This window comes from Hemibagrus wyckioides, linkage group LG09 (genome assembly GCF_019097595.1).
Source record: "Hemibagrus wyckioides isolate EC202008001 linkage group LG09, SWU_Hwy_1.0, whole genome shotgun sequence".
NCBI classification, from domain to species: Eukaryota; Metazoa; Chordata; class Actinopteri; order Siluriformes; family Bagridae; genus Hemibagrus; species Hemibagrus wyckioides.
The window spans coordinates 18,967,201-18,984,717 of NC_080718.1; the positions used below are offsets into that span (position 1 = coordinate 18,967,201).

At 36.9% G+C, this 17,517-nt stretch overlaps 1 protein-coding gene across 2 annotated transcripts in view; it reads right to left on the reverse strand.

Moving 5' to 3' along the window:
* Positions 1-16,546, reverse strand: part of sntg2 (syntrophin, gamma 2) — a 37,884-nt gene extending 21,338 nt beyond the window's left edge. Inside the window, exons 1-7 of one of the 2 annotated variants that reach the window (XM_058399869.1) lie at positions 15,917-16,546; positions 7,715-7,852; positions 7,466-7,594; positions 6,748-6,804; positions 4,772-4,829; positions 3,754-3,797; positions 1,875-1,916 (exon numbers count right to left, since the gene is read on the reverse strand). In XM_058399869.1, coding sequence (XP_058255852.1) covers positions 1,875-1,916; positions 3,754-3,797; positions 4,772-4,829; positions 6,748-6,804; positions 7,466-7,477 — 213 coding nt within the window. In that variant the 5' untranslated portion in view covers positions 7,478-7,594; positions 7,715-7,852; positions 15,917-16,546. Of the gene's footprint in view, positions 1-1,874; positions 1,917-3,753; positions 3,798-4,771; positions 4,830-6,747; positions 6,805-7,465; positions 7,595-7,714; positions 7,853-15,722 lie in introns of both variants that reach the window. The other variant, XM_058399868.1, reaches the window with a different exon arrangement.
* Positions 16,547-17,517: the final 971 nt, after the last annotated feature.

Consider the following 17,517-nt stretch of genomic DNA (forward strand, 5'->3'; position numbering starts at 1 on the left):
GACTCTTGTCCATCTTGTTTGTTAGCAGTTTTTATAGTTTTATTCTATCCAAGAAGTCTTTCTGCTGTCACAGGTTTTTTTTTACTCTGGGCTGTCTGCCTGCATTAAGATTTATTGATTTGCTTGCGTTTTGACTCCGGCTTTGGAATTGTATTCAGATTTTTTGGACTTTGCACTTCCTTACTTATGTCATCTTAGACTCTCCTGTGATATGAAATATGAAAAATGAGAGCAATCTGGCTATATTTTTTTTAAATAAATGGACTGCTATCCAAGCCTTCAGACGAACCGTAACCTTAACCATCCATTAGTTCTCATTCATGAATTGTTTAGAATTAGTGGTTGAGGAAGTGCTGTCCTTTCTTTGATGATACACAATAAGAAAAAATGATGTGGACACCTGGCCATTGCACCTATATGTGATTTTTGAAGATTTCATTCCAAATTTAGTCCATCGCTTCTATTATAATATCCTCCACTCTTCTAGTAAGGCATTTAGGTAGATTTTGGAGCATGGCTTTTGGGATGTGCCCATTCAGCCACAGGAGTATTGCTGAGGTCAGACACCGATGTAGGGCGAGAAGGCCTGGCACACAGTCAGTATTCTAACTCATGAAAAAAGATGTTGAATGGGGTTGAGGTCGGGGTTCTGTGCAGGACACTTGGGTTTTTCCACAGCAACCCTGGAAAACTATGTGTTCATGGAGCTTCACAGGAGTATAGAAAAGCTGCAGCATAAAAAGACATTCTAGAAATCTGTGTGCAACATTTTGAGGATGACTGTGTACAACAGTTTGGGGATGGCCCATATATAAGTGTGAAGGGCAGGTGTCCACATACTTTTGGCTATATAGTGTACATACAGACAGGAAAAAATTTTTATATAAAAATTCTACATAAAGTGTCTAGTAAAGTTTTTGGGCCACCATAAGCTTCTAGTTTCAATGCTTCATAGTATAAAAAACTCACAAAGCACTCACAAGACTCAAGAAATGTCCTGGAGAAATGACAACATTCTCCAAAAAATTGGAGTTATTGGTGTTTTGATGATGGTGGTGGAGAGTACTGTCAGTCCAAAATCTCCAATAGCTGTCCAAAGGCGTTATGATCTGGTGACCGTTAAGGCCATAAAATATGTTTTACATCCTTTTCATCCTTATCAAATCTATCTTTGACTCATACTTTGTGCACAGAGGTGGGGTCATCCTGGAAGAGACTACTCGCATCAGGATAGAAATGTTTCATCATACAATAAAGGTTATCAGTCAGAATAACTGTGTATCGATTTGCAAACCTTCTGAGCAGACAAGTGGACACAAACCATGACAGCAAAATGCCTCCCACAGTATAACAGTGTCACCATTTTTAACTGTAATTTGTTGCCCGCCTGTACATCTGAGTGACTTGTTTACAACACAAGAACATCTTTTATTGTGGCGAACATGGAGTCCAGCAAGCTTAGTATATTCAAGTCTTAAAATCTGACTCTGACTTCTTTGCCATACAGTCACACAGTCTTAATCCCCCAAATATCAGTGGTCAATCTGTGAGAAAGAGATTACTAGAGTTGAAACAGCTTGGCTTCGTTAGCTTGTGGTTTCTGAGAGTAAAATCATTAATCATGTCTCTTGACTTCCTGAATGTGAAAAGAAAGACCAGCTGTTTGGAGTGAGAAATACAGAGAGAGAGAGAGAGAGAGAGAGAGAGATGTGTTACAGTGCAGGACCATAATGAAAAAGATAAACATTTAAATATTTATATATATAAAAAGATTGGACATGGTTCAGTCAAGCACTTCTGATTAATGCTCCATCACTTGTCATTTCAACACACAAGGCAGGAGTAATGACACACTTTGATGAGTGAATACTTACAACTTCTTCATGTGTGCACTTCTCCACATTGATGCCATTGATCTGCATGAGAGAAAGGTTTTCATTATAAAACACTTAGAAATTTTTTTTTTGCACTGTTATGGTTAAAGCTGGTCACAGCAAATTGTAGTCTACTCCACAGTATAATAAAGTGACGTTCCAGTAGCAGTTAGTACAAAAATGTCTAACATTATGTCTTGGTTATTTTACATATTTGATTACATTTTTTTTGTGACCATGTACATGGATCCCTGCATCGGTGGGTCCATATTCCTACTTGTGTATATAATCTGAGTGTGTATATAATGGGGAAATGGCCCATGAGCCAGACCAGAATTTCCAGAAAAGGGCAAAGCTCAGAAAAAAGAGCAGCCTCAGAAACAAAAACAAAGGAGAGAACGGTGTTTCACTGTAAGAATATTAAATAGACATGGGTGTAAATTTGTTTTGCAATGTGCTGGGGAAAAAAAAACCTCGCGTGATCTATTATAAAACAAGTCTCTTCTCCCAGAAAGCATTTCTGAAGTACACTTGTTTGTATTAACAGCATCAACTGTATGAATGGAATCGATTCATAAATTGAAGTACTACTGAACTACTGTACAAATCCACAATTCTAACAATCACAGAAAGATAAATTCTTTAGAATGTTTTAAAATTGCTATACTATTCGTGATGTCTTTACAGTAAAAAGGTTAGAAGAAAACAGAAAGAAAATAAGCAGCCTTGCATGATGAAATTATCTCATATTTTATATTTGAATATGCTTCAATGTCAGAGCTTTATCATAGAGGAGACATTTAGTTAAGAAGTACCAGCCTTATAAACTAATAGTCTGAGTAAAACAGTGTTTTTCATCAGTTTCTGTCAAGAGCCACTAAGTATAAGTATGTTTTTTTAACAGAGTAGTCTTTTGAAAAGAGGTTAAGGAGCATACGTACAGCCCAAGCCTATAGAAGACAGAAAGTACCTGATGCATCAAGAGAAAATTTTATTGTTTACGCTTCTGATATATTTGTTCATCTAAAACATTTGGAAGAAGGGTCGCAACCTTCCATCACAATGTTTGCAACCAAACCCATCTCCCTGGCAACCAATCAGTATGTGCCTAAGGTGTGGATGACACACAGCTCCCTTGAAACCCAACAATGTGGAGCTAGTAGCTTACCCATAAACCCCCTCTCTCCATGAGAAGCCAAAACGTGAACATGCTTCACAAAGCCAAAGTGTAAATCAGCATTTAAGTTTTGAGGGCTACATTGATGTACTTTTTTCAAATTACAATTTTCAGAATGATAATCTGTCATACAATCGTTTCCTTTTTGTCTTTAACTGATCTTTATTTTAAATATGTAAAACTCACATAAATATCTAACAGCTAGAATAATGCATAAAGTTTGTCTACATTAAATTTAAATCTTCTTTTTCATAAATGTGCCAGTGCATAATACAGGGATTTGAGTGTGCATAATTTCAGAGTGATGTCAAATCATACTCAAATGCCTTATTTGTTTCAAAGTCTTGGCTTCATCAACAGTTGATAGGAATGTTTAAATCTCTGTTGATGGTAGAGAGCTCTGAATATCACATAGGGTACGACTACCCATTTAAAGAAGGAGTGGTATAACATTTCAAACTGAAAATATATTTCTTCTTTTCTGTTTGAGGTTGTGGTAGTAAGGGTGCACTTAAAAAAAGTGTCATTACTTTTATTTCTCAGATTCATATAATGAGTTCAAAGGTTAAACCTGCAGTTGACCTTGAGAAAATGAATCAGAGAGAAACATCATTAGGATGCAGAGAGCACATTGCTCTGACATGCACCTCTGGCCCTGGGCATTGTGGAGAATAAGAGTAAGCTAACGTTCGCTTCACTAACCTGTAACACAGCATCGCCGATAAACAGCATCCCTGTCTGATCAGCTGCAGGCCAGACACAAGGTGCCAAAGGTTAATGGAGACATTAGGATACAATTAGTCATTTCATATGTTCTAATGTGATGGAAATGGCAATCAGCCCTGGTGACTGAGAAGTCTGCCAATATAGCCCTTAGCAGACTGCTAGACAAAAGTGGCTTTAATCCAAAACTCATACAACTCTGAAATTCAGCTCATTTTTCATCATGAATAACAAATACATTTGAGTTTCATTAGCGTTCTGAAATTTAATCACATGGCTCCAAAGTTAGACTAAGTTCCTGCTGGTTATATCATCTTTACAAAAGTCATTAAGATCAAGTCATTAAGAAGTAAGTTTCTAAGATCCTTGTGAAGACTCTGAGTTAAGTTTTCAAATGTGACTAAATAATAGCTATTTGTAATACTGTGACTCTGCATACGGCATCATGCTGATCTGATGATATGGGTAATCATTTCACTCATTGGATTATATTCTTTCTTTTGATCGAGGCGTCTGTAAAGCTCTACAGGGTTCCTCTTTTGAGGCATAGAAAATATACATGATACATGATACAGCCTATATCCAATCTACTTTTAAGGCACATAAAAATTTCTTGAAAGTTATAGATCCTGCATATGAGAGAGACTCTGGCATAACTTAAAAAAAAAAACCAGACATGGGCAATATCTCTGGGTAGTAGTCCATTGATGTTGCATGCTTATATATGAGGCATTCATGGCTCAGAGATCATATGGTCCACAACTTGGCACGTGCATCAGTATATTAGGGACAAGCATATGGCCTCTAATTACACACTTATTAAACTGTCTGCCTCAAGAGATTAAGTGGCTTTTGGCTCTAGATGGCAGACTCTCTAGATCATATATATGAAAAGAAATAATCAGTGTTGATAGTAGGAGGGTAACATATAGTAATCATTGAGCCTTAGCTAATTTATCTGTACAGAATTCGGAAGGGAAACTCAATAGTGCCTTACCTACTTGATCTTTGAAAATCTTTGAAATGACCACAGGCACTTTATGCTCAGCTCCTCCCTGAAATAAAGAAAATTCCTTCCAGGTGATTCAGTAAACCAACCACCTACTGATTACACAAGCTACACTTCATATCCTAGCAATTCATTCAACTCTATTGACTCATCCAAGTTTCTTCTGGGTGGCATAATGAATTTTAATCTCTACTATAGCATTCTCTTTGATCTCCAAAACAGATCTATGCACATAGAACACCATGTGTCTGGTATGTGACTGATTTTTTTTTTAAATAAATAAATAAACAAATAAGCCTCAAAGTTATTAACATGTGAATGATTAAAAGGTCTAAACAAAGTATTTATGCCTCACATTAAATAACCAGTGTACAATCAATTATGGCATATATATATATATCTATAACAATTATTAAGACAAAATTAAAGTTAAAAAGATATGTCCCACAGCTAAAAACAGATCAATTTTAATACATTTTCAAATAGAGGGCTATATTCATAGTTGAAAACAGCATCAAAAAGATTTCTCTGTATTTGGTCATGTCCAATAACGTTTAAACCACCATCTTTTTAAAAAAATCTTTTTTAATCCCCAAAAACTCGGGAATAGAAAACATTGCCTGAACCAAAATATCACATTATTTTCTGTCAACTGTACAGAAAAAAATGTGATAATTACTATGCATGTAACAATTAACAATAAAATATGAAAATTAAAAGAAAGAGTGATATATTTCAGAAGGCAAGCATTCAAATTGAACACATCTATTTATTCCACCCTTAACTTGATACAGTACATACTATTTTTTTGCATGATGAACTAAGAGTACTATCCTCAGAAAGCGTAAACCTTGCTGAAAACAATGTATCTGATATTCATTAATTGAATGTACAGGACATAAGCAACCTTTCTATTTTCCTTTTAGAAAAATTAAAATGGGGCCATTTTCTTCTCAGTTTAGTCACCTGGTCACCTGCCATCCCCCTTATCATCTACAACTACTACCTGGGAAGGATGACCTGTAGTTTCCAAGAGACATGTAATAACCACATCTTTTTGAGCTGCTACTTATGCTATGTCACAGGGCAGCATAACACACTCTGAGGAAGGTGCTATCTGCCCTTTTCCAAATACATGAGCTCAAAGATGCCCATGAGTGTCACTGTGATTGACAGGGGACAGAGAGTATCCTTCCCGCCATCCACAGCCAATTTTCTTAGCTCTCAACCATGCATGGCTATTAGACTACCTGGAAACTACAGAAAATATTTGCTTTATTTAGATTTAAATAAACACGTAATATTGCTCATGAGTTAACATGGGCACAATATACTTCTAATTTCTGAAATCATAATGTATGCACATGGGTCTACTGCTCTTTCACTGCAATTTTGAGCTATTAAATTAGTTACATGAAAATGTTTTTTATTTTTAACTTGATTAATACCAACCTGTGATTTAACAGATGTGCCGTAGGCACTCAAATGCTACACTTACTGCTCACTTGTAATTGCTCACTTAAAAATTTAATCATAAGTTATTGATTATTGATATAAACTTAATTTAAAAGCGTGTATTTCTTAGTGTACTATTATCTCAAAACTTCAATTTTTCCGTGACATACTGTCAGAGAGTGTCGATGGACTGCTCATTCGAGAAGATATCATGCAAGTAAAATGGACTTTTAATTTCTTTTAACTTATAAATCTTGTACATTTCTCATACCTTTTCTCAACTGTTCAAGTAACTCTGAATACTTCTATGCACAAATTCAGTATTAACTCCACACTATCTGTTTGCAACTCTGAATACAGCCCATAATAATAATAATAATAATAATAATAATAATAATAATAATAATAATAATAATAATAATAATAATAATAATAATAATAATAATAATTAACTTTTTTTTTTTTAATGATATATGTATGTGTTTCAAAAAGCAAACAAATAAACCTACTTTGATACTCAGACCAAGACCACCAGTTGCCTGTCTCCGGAGTACAACAGTTCTGTGCTTTAAAAAAGGGGAATTTAGTTGGTAGGATTATAAAGGCAACATGATTATCAGAATGTCACATGTGACAAAGGCAACAATAACTGTAACAGGATATTTCCTTATTACACACTCAATAATAAAACCTCATAATACTTTCCATGTATATTTTTTCATCCCATCCAAATACAAGACAACAATGAAAGAATATATTGTGCCTCTAGGTCTGCAGTGCAATATCCAGTAGGACTAGATACTACACAGTGTGTAACTAATGTAAGGCTAATATGTACAATAAATAAAAAATGCATCACATAACAATAAATACACAAGACAGTAGATCAGTCCACACTAACTATACAGCACAACAAAGGCAAGTCTAGGAAAACTGTAGCACAGAACTGAACAAAACCAGACAGATTATAGAATTATAAACCATCATAAGTGGCACAAATTGTTGTTTTAGAACTCTTGAAAGAAAGTACAGTAATAATGGTTGTTTGCAGAAATCACTAGATAATACACTGCTGATGCAAATAGTGGTATTGAGCTTTTGTCACTAATATTCAATATATGTGCTGCATATTAAATTGTGTTTCTGTCAGTGTACATTGACAGCTCTAGGGCACAGAGAATAAGCCAACTGGTGTGAGGTATGAAAGGTGGTGTGAGCCATGCTTACAAAGGTACGCATTAGAATATGCCACTGGACTGGGATGCTAAATAAAAAAAAAATCTAATGCCTCTCCTTCTGCTGATCCGCTGTAATCTGTCAGTAACACAACCATCCTCCCATTACACCGCATTGGTCCTGCAGACAGTGTTAAAATAGCTGAAAATGCGGCATGTTTGCCTCTTAGAAATCATCCAAAGCAGCTCAAGCATCTGTGAAATTAAATCTTTTTGTGCAGTTCAAGGCCTCAGTACTTACATTTAAGTGATGTGCACCACCACCTATGCAGACCACATCCTGTTTCTGTATAGTCAATATCTCTTTAGTTAACTTTAAACGGATGTCATAGGTATTACTCGTCTTCTCATCATACAAAAGGGCGAGTCCGGTTTTTGTCTGCAAACAGAAAAGAAAAGAAATTTCAATGTTAGTTGAATGATTGTACACGAGTCTGTGTGTATAACTGTAAAAAGAGGGCTATTTGCATATCTGAAACCTATGTGCAACATTTTAAATTGTATTAGTCTCAATAGCTGCTGATCCAACACGTTGCAGCCGCAGTATTTCTCGGCTTTCAAATGCAAACAAAGAATATTCAACAGCCGAAACGTCCCAGTTGACTCTGAAATACGTCTTAATTTAGTGAGAATGGCATTTGTAAATAAGAAAATCTTCAATAGAACAAACATGTTTACAATTTTTCATCTCTGGAAAAGTTCCAGCCTGAGAATCGATTTTTTTTTTTTTTTTCGTGATGAGAGACAATACTTTCAAAGGATTAACTGAATATATAATAAATAAAACAAGCTTTCAGGTCTGTACCTCTTACAGAAGAATAAGGTGCTAAGAACAGATAGCGTAAAGCTTTCCAGTTAATTTAGTTAGACTCAGAAATTAATCCCAAGCACACATTACTGAAGCTGGTAAATTGAAAAATATTCCTTAATACGTGAGCAAAATACAAACAGGCCTGGACTGGTCAGGAAAGTAGATTTTCATTCCTGAATCTATAATTATCTTCAGGATGAATTTAGTGAGTACAATATCTAAACAAAGAGACTCTTGTGTGTAGAGAAATGTGGCCTGACATCTTTCCTCCTCTTCTTTATTGACCTTGCTGTGAAAAATACAAATGAATTATTGAAAAGTAAAGTGTGTTAAGTATACAGTAAGAGAAAAACCGTTAGCTGGCACATTGTGTGCATATTTTCTGACCCACGTGAGCATGACATTAATTGGCGTAGACCTACAGTTACATTGTCCTGGCCTAGTTCTCTGCCTGGCACCAGGGCCGTTTCTCTTAAGAGACGTGCACATTTAGGTCGTGTGGCTTCACCTCTAACTCCAAAGGGACAAGATAATTAATCAAAGTTTTGAATCATAGTCTGAATCTGTGAGAACACAAATATATTATGCACTTTGGGATCTGCACCAGACTGCATCAGTCTCCTGAGATTTACACTGCATGGCTAGCATAACTAAGTCAGGAGTACATTACTGCACCGTTCTCTGATGATGAACTATGAGTAGCCTTCTGCCCCACTGACCTAACTAACAAATGGTGACTAATTAACCGACTATAGTCACTTTAGTAATGTTATCAGAGTATTTGGCACACAGCGAATGCAGGTTGTGGATGGAACATCTTGCGGCATTTGTCATGTTTGATATATCACCTGTTTCGCTTAAAAAGTTTATAAAGATGAAAAAAAATGCAGAATCAGTGCCCAGGAGAAAAGACCATGAGAAAAGACCTGTGTTCTCTGAGCTGATGCATAGCGTGTGCACTAGTTTCCATAACTACACATTTCAATAGCTGTGAAATGCAGCATAGGAAGCATGGGAGTTGATGAGGGGTGGATGTGGTAAAATCAACCAAGCGGTAAATGCATGCATCTATTGACATTTTCTGCTCTGCTTTTATCTCTGAAGTCCTGCCTGAGGATTTTATGATTTTATTCCTAAAAAGTAGGAGGTCTTAAAATTAAAACAACACATAGCCCTTTGACTTTTTCAGGAAAGTTTGCTTCAGGTATATCAAAAAAAAAAAAATTAGTTCCCTTCTAAAAAAAGAGAGCGAGAATCTGATGACAGGGTTGCCTCATTTAAAGCATTACTGCGAAGGAGACTGGAGGTCAGCTGCTGCCTGGAGATCAGCCCTGATAATTTTCTATTCCTCCAAGCTCCTCACAGATCCTTAGCCAAGAATATTGCCTTTCTCCACAGCAGAGGCAGGTGATAAATAGTCAATATAACATGTAGTGCAAGATTAAAAACCCTCCTTCTAATCCATAAAGTCACTGATAGGGAAAGGTAGTCACAGCTTGAAGTGCATCACACCTACTACACCTTTTAAAACTCGATATTTTTTCCACAGATAAAAGATGTACAGTTACTTGAAACTGCGAGGTGTAAATCATGTTCAGCATCTGCTGTACAACTGGGCTCTTTGCAGCAGCTGAGATTTTCCAAGTTGCTAATCACAGAATGGACAGAAATCATATAAGGTTTGGAATTAAATGATGGATTTTCTAAGAAACCTATGGTGGGGAGTTTTCAAAGTGATGGGGAAAGAAATTGACCAATGTAACTCTTCCCATTCTGGTCCAATTCTACAAGGATGGTGCCCAGGGATCTTTATTTACAACCTAACACTTTACAAACTCTTTGGGCCAAATATTTGATATTTGGAGCACAGTCTGCACCTGAGTAATGTTGGAAAATTGAACACAAATTGATGATATAACAAGCTCAAAGCTTCAAGAGTTCCCAAAAACATAGTCTTAATGTGACTTTAATCGAGCTGTCTTTTAAGACATGCTACGCTGCTTTTGCAAAACACCGACCAGCTTTAGCTTAGCAAAGTTGTCAGAGTTGATATAAAGGTAATTAGCACTGAAGCAGTTTGAAAATTGATGCTAACAAGAAACTTTTTCTTAATTCAATATATTGAAGACAACAGAAAAAAAAAGCATCTAGCTTTCCTGCTTCGTGTGCATAGCCTAATCATCCATCCCTCTGTGGTATCCAAATGGTTTCCTAATAAAGACAAATGATATGCATACTTCACATAATTAAAAGGCATCATCACCATTTTAATAATATCGACCTCTGAAACATAACAAGAAATGTCATCTTAATCACCAACATTCTTTCCTTTTGCTGTTGTTCGTCTTTACTTAAAAAGGTGCCATGTGTCTAGTAAAAACATTTCCAAGAGACATGGAGCAATAAAACTTAAAATGTATTGAGCGCATATTAAAATTTCAAACTGTCTGCTATCACAGTAGAATAAAAAGGTAATGGTGAGGTGGAGAAAAATAATGAAGGAGTGGAGCTCTTTCATTGGGTCAGTAAACCATATTAATACAGCTGATCTCAGGAATAAGTGGAGAATCATTAGCAAGCTTAGAAAGCACTGTGGCATGCCTGCATCTGCAATAGTGAAATGAAAAGACTTGGACAAGCCAGTAAAACAGCAAACCTAATGATCTACTGTTTAAATTTAGCATGTGCTAATAATCACTTATACTAATATATCATTATGGTGAACATCTCCGAATATCATTACTGTTTGACGATCAGTAATATGTGTATGCAGAGCTGTGTGGTGTTGCCGCTAAAGAGCTCCAGGCTCTCCAGTTTGATCCTGAGCTCGGGTTACTGTTTGTGTTGAGTTTTGAATGTTGTTCCACCACCTCTCACAATCAAGCACACTGACTATGAGCTAGCTGTGAATAAGTGTGTGCATGATGCACTTTGATGGATTCAGGATATATTCTCACCTCACACCCATGGTTCTGGGACAGGCTCCACATCCACCTGAGTGGATCTGGAACCACATCTAACTGTTCTACTGAAGATGAATGAATGAATGAATGAATATTTCATGGTTATATTTTGGAGCAGAAACAGTAAAATTCCAAAGACAGCATGTGTTAACATGTACTTATCTGATATCCTTACCATGTGTGAATGTGTCCCTATTTAATTAGATTATTGACCCTATTATTCTGCATGTAACAATATCAGCCTCTTTATTGATTTCTAAATGGTTTAGAAATGTCATTTTGGTGTTGGAGTCGAAGAAGTTTCTGTTCTGCTTGGATCTGCTCGAAGCAAAACAATGAATCTTTTATATTGTTTCTTAGCCCCATCCCAGTGTAAGTGTTCACTGAATTTATGGTTGATAAAGTTGATATCAATCAGCATGGGGCAGTTCAACAAACTCCCAAATTCCCAAAGACAAAACAGTCAAACAAAAAGTGAACCATTTGTAAAAATACATAACTTTTTTCTGTACTGCCCATCGGCTAGTAAAAAAAAAAAAGAGAGAAATGAATACATTTTCTTGTAGGCAAAACATATGGACAAGATTTCTTTTGTAATTCCTCATGATAGTTGAATCGAGCCCATGCGTCTGCTGATTCAAATAAGTCATGCATACTAATTCTAGATGAGGACAAAATGCATCTTCCTTGGCCATTTCACTGAGCAGGATGCCTGCAAGTATATCAAAATAAATGCAATGTCCTTAAATGAAATGCTACTTAAAATGGAAAGCTGCAGTGATGATATACAGATGGAAAAAACGCAGATCTACTACAGTACTTTGAGGTAAAGCAGTTTCTTTATGTTTTCATCTGTGGGAGAGGCTTCAGGGTAGAGAATGTTGCTTTGTGGTTTATCAGTAAAACTGCAATTTTGTCTTTTGAACTTCAAAAGAGAGCGAGAGAGCGTGAGAGAGAGAGAAAAGAAGTGAAGAATGCGATGAAAAAGGAATGATTGTTTATAGCTGTTATAAGTAAGTGATCAGAGGAACTACTTATTAAATGTAATTATAAACAGATAAAGAATTTGATGTGTCATTTTTCTTTAAAAAATAAATACTATAATCATTAGGGAAGCACTGTGGTAGTGTTGCTGCCTGACAGTGTACCTGAGCTCTCGTTACTATCTGTGTATGATCTATTTGTGTTTTCTAGTTTCCTCCCATCACCCAAAAACATGCAAAGTGGTGGACTAGCCAAAACAAACAGCCTCTAGGTGTGAGTGAGGGTGTGAAGGTGTGTGTGTGTGTGTGTGTGTGTGAGTGTGCATGGAGCCCTTGATAGACTGCCATCCCATCCAGTTCATATTCCCACCTCAGGCTTTAATTCCAATGCAACCATGAAAGTGAAAGAGTGAGTGCAACCTTTGAAAAATATTCTGGTATAAAAGGAATAACACACTTTAGGACATGCTGTCATAGGAAAATAAGAAACTCTGGGAAGGAAAGGTACACCACCCTGTCACTGATTATTATTACTTAATAATCATTAGTGATTATTGTACTGCCTCAATTTTATGCAGCACGTGTGTGCCACATTCTAAGACTAGGATTCTACTAAAGGCAGTTTAATAGTTATGGCCTTCAACTTATAAAATGTCACTGCGGACATATTAAGACTTTAAGGACTAAGGTAATGATTAAATATTAGTCAGTATTTGAATGAGCAAAAAGACAGCAGTGTTCAAATTATGATAAATATAGCATATTGAGAAATGATTGCATGTTTCATTTGCTCAAACATTGACTAATGTCACGGTGACAAATGTGAATTTCAGATATAGATTAATGCATTACACGATCTTCCCTACCATTTATTAAGTTGTGGAAGTAATATTAACTAGTAAAGAATAAATGTAAAAATGTACATCATTCAGTGTAGTGTGTTAGATTTTTATACTTTGTCAAAGCTAATATTTTCTTGAGAATAGAGCCACTGAGTGATCTGTTCTGTTTTACAGAGAACTAGAAGATACTTCACACTTCCGGCACGTTGAAAAAAAAAAGATAGGCAGAAACAATTACAGACCTTTAGACTTTCAAACCTAAGTCCTTCATAACATGTGCAGGCAAAGTGCTTATGTGACTACAGGAGGTAAAACCATGTGATGTGTTCTTTTTTTTCTTGCTAGTGCTATGATTCATCAAACTGCTCACAGAAAACTTTTCTGGAACCTCTGAGATTAGGTTATAGTGCTTTCAGAACACAATAAAAAATGATGGTTTGTTTGTGTGCCCTTTTGCATATTACACGCAGTTGCATTATCAGTATTGCAAAGGCCAGTGCGGCGAAAGAGATCACAAACAATACAATGTGCAATCCTATCTATATTGGTTGTTCTCCTAGTGAATGTTATACTTTGCAGAAATCCTCTTATGCTTCTGTGTCTTTGCCTGTGTATGTGTACATCACAAGTTGCATAGCATAAAAGAATCAGGTTGAAGAAATTATGTACTGTTTGCACAATTTAAATGGCAAAATAATACAGGGCACAAGAACGCTGCAATGATTTTTATGACCGTAATTAGCTCAGCTGGCTCTTGTAGAAATGAGAAAATTGGTAAATAGACCTTAGAGAAAAAAATAGTTTTGAAAAAATTGCATTTAAAATAAATTCTTCACCAAAAAACACTGTGAATTAATAACTCATTTATTATGCCCTAATGATGTCATCAAATGAGATCGATATCTAAAAATAAAAATGTGCATGTCATGAGTGTGACAAATTTTGCTTCAACAATATTTTCCTAGAAATATGACTCCTGAAGTGTTATCACACATTGCTGCCCATCACACAGCCATTTAAAGAAAAGTCTTTAGCAACATCAATGTGTTTGATAAATGTCAACAGCCAGTATAGATCATGTAAATCTAGTGACGGTTTATGAAGAAATACGATCTTGGGAAATATGTCTAATTAGCAAGTTAAATCTGAGCAACTGCTGCATTAACATGACCTGAAAATAACACATGCCTAAGTGTTGGCACTTCCATCTGAGTTTATCTTAAGCGTTTGCACCATGCGCAAGAAATAGGAAAGTACATATGAAATAGGCCTTAAACATAGAAGTATATACACTGAGTAGGGTGATTTTATGCAATCATGGTGTTTGCCCTTCCCAGGTCAAGGCCTTTGAAGTTCTCTTGTTAAATCCAATTACATATTCATGTAAACCTCTGCAACATCTCACCTCCCATCCATGCACAGCTGTCAAGAGAAATGTGTAAAAAGCCCCCTTATAGTTATGGTTCATGAGAAATTAGCTGCTTTGACTTTGCTGAAGTTTCTGACATTTAAGTGTTAAAGCTCAGAGCTTATTATCACCACTGTCAGATGTATTATCTAACCTGTCCTCAATGGTAAGGAGAGTTGTTCTTTGGCGTGCATGTTCTTGCTTAAATTATTCATTGAGAAAAAAGGATTTTTAATGCAGGATATTATACAAAATATGATGAAATAATGAAATATCTAATACAAATCTGTTTGAGTTAATTTACTGTGGTCAACACTAACAGCATACCTATTCAGCAAAAAAGCATCTCTAACAATGTCATACTCAATGAGACTCTCTCCCAGCGCTATTAATAGTAAGACAATTATTAGCATGTGGTTTCCTGCTTTATGGGGAAAATTCATCATCACTACAAGTGTTATGCAAGCACAGCTTCAAAGAAGAAAATCTATGAGATGACTTTAAAACAGAAACAGTCCAAAATAGTTAATACACTCTGTCACATCATATCTCTCCAAAGAAGAAAATGAGCACCAAAGCTCCAATCCCACACAAACTGCTCTGCTCTGCAATGACACAGAGATGTACAATTACATACACAGATAATATTTACTTCATATATATATATATATATATATATATATATATATATATATATATATATATATATATACATGACAAGGAATCCAGTGGATTATCATTAAACACCCACAGTAGTAGCTGCAGATAAAAACAAGAAAACAACAAAAAATAACAGTCCATCAGCCCCCCAGAAATTATTCTGTCTAACAAATATTGTGCAGTCATTATCTCAAGCACTTTTAACTTACAGGATGGAACTTAAAGATTCATACTGCCATAATACACGTTATTTTACATAATTGTATTAAAGTAGCCAAGCCAAGAATGAAGCTATGTTCACACATCAGCCTTTCTGTAATGCTCGTAAAGCGAGATTCTTCACTCACGTGCAAGTAGTGTATAAATTTCACGAATAACTTCATTTATTAATGCGTAGCCTATCAGTTCTCCATGCATTACCAAGTCGCCTTATGTGTTTATATAGGACCTGCCACTGATACAGCACTCCCATTTCTCTCTTGTTTACCCAGCCCTTACACCAGCCTAATAAACAAACATGCTCAGTGATCAGTAGCGCTTTTCCATCGTGTGTCTGAAGGAAGAGAGCCCAGGTTTCCTCACCCATGTGGGGTGCCAGAGGCTGCCGGGGCGCTCGAGCGGATCGGCTCGACGTTTGCCGGCCGTGTTCATTTCCCGCGCAGCCGCTGCTTCGAGCCAAACGCACGTCGTTCGCACATTTATCCGGTAATGGAGATAGATAAAGATAGAGATAGAGAGAGAGAGAGACAGAGGAAACAGGCTTCAGGGTCGCTCACTTTCCAGGGAGCCGAACATCGCGCTCACATCAACGATTCAGTCTCGGAACGTCCAAGTTGGCACAGGTAGAGAAATATCCTCTCAGAGCGCGGTTAGAACATCTCCAGCTTTTTCGCAAGAAGTAGTATACAAGAAGTCCTAACTTCCGCCTGTAAAAAGCCGGATAGTTCCAATAAGACAGGAAGTTTGAGACGAGCCGTTTCTGTCCTAAGTTGTGTGCGTGCAGGCAGAGTTAGTGATGGCTATGTGATGGCAGCTCGCTACAGTAACCACCGACGCCGCGAGTCTTAACGCGCGCTCATAACGTCGTCATGATGTGGGACCGCCGTGCGTCCGTAAGTCGTGGGAAGTATCACATTTCCCTGGATGCATTAACGAGCAACGAACTTGCATTGGATATTGTATATAGACCCCGTTCGTAGACCGTTTCTCTTTATAGTCGAAGTAATTCGTTGCGTCGTCTGTTTGGTATTTGAACAAGCCTCGAATGGTTTCTGAGGTGGTGCATCAGTTCTCGTGACGCGAAGCCCTGAAAGACAGTGAATGAGCGAGGAGATTGACGGGTACTGCTAGAGGACACCAGCAATCTCTGTACTGGACAGTTACTAGATGAACTGCATTAAAACGCATGGAGTAGATAATGAAGCAGCACGGTACATCAGTGTTTTTCTTTGCAAAACTAATAACGCAGAGGGATGCTGTGCGTAAATGAACCGTCTAGGATTTATTGAGCACTGTGAACATTCTCAACAATTTCAGATGCACCTCATAACAGTTTCGGTGGATGTTTGGATGAATTATGACACTGACCTTAAACATGATGATAATTACAAATAATAAATAATGTAAGCCATTCTTAAAGCACACCTCATTAAAGGTTTAGCAGTATTGCTTGGTATAGTGCAATATCAATGCCTAGCTTTCAGTCAAGCTGTTATTTTTGTCATTTAGATTATTACTTCTAATAAGGGCTGCGCAACCGACAGACAGAATGTTTTTACACTTTATAGTTGTCAGAATCACTGTGTAGATTATGTTGAATTATTAAGATTTAGAAAACAGATGTAACTACTTCAAGCTTACTCCAGCAGCTTAATCTAATTTCTGCCTCATTTAATCACTGCTTTGTTTAATATACATAATTTGTGTGACAGAGTTGCACTTTTGATTAGCTTCAAAAAATCTGTCAAATAATGCTATACATCTAATTTCTCCAGAGACCTTTAACAAGTGTCAAATGTTGCAACCTACATGCTGAGTGGTAAAAGTGCATTTCAGCGCCTTCTCCGTGCAATGTGATGTGGGAGGTAAAGCGTGGCTGGGAACAGGGCCAAAGGCAGATCCAGCGGCCCTGGCTCCAGAAAGAGCCAGTCATTGCTGCTTAGACAGCCTGGCTGATAAACATTCATTTCACATGGGGTGCCTAACAGAAGGGCCTCTGCACACCACACAGGCTCAACTTTGGCAAGGGCAAAAGGAGGCAGCAGGGTCTAAATTTGCACCACGCTCATCCTGATATGCTCGGTGGAATGCAGCATGACAGAGCAGTTAACTGAGATGGTGGGAGACACCTTCACTTGAGCCTGTGAGGCAGCTTTGT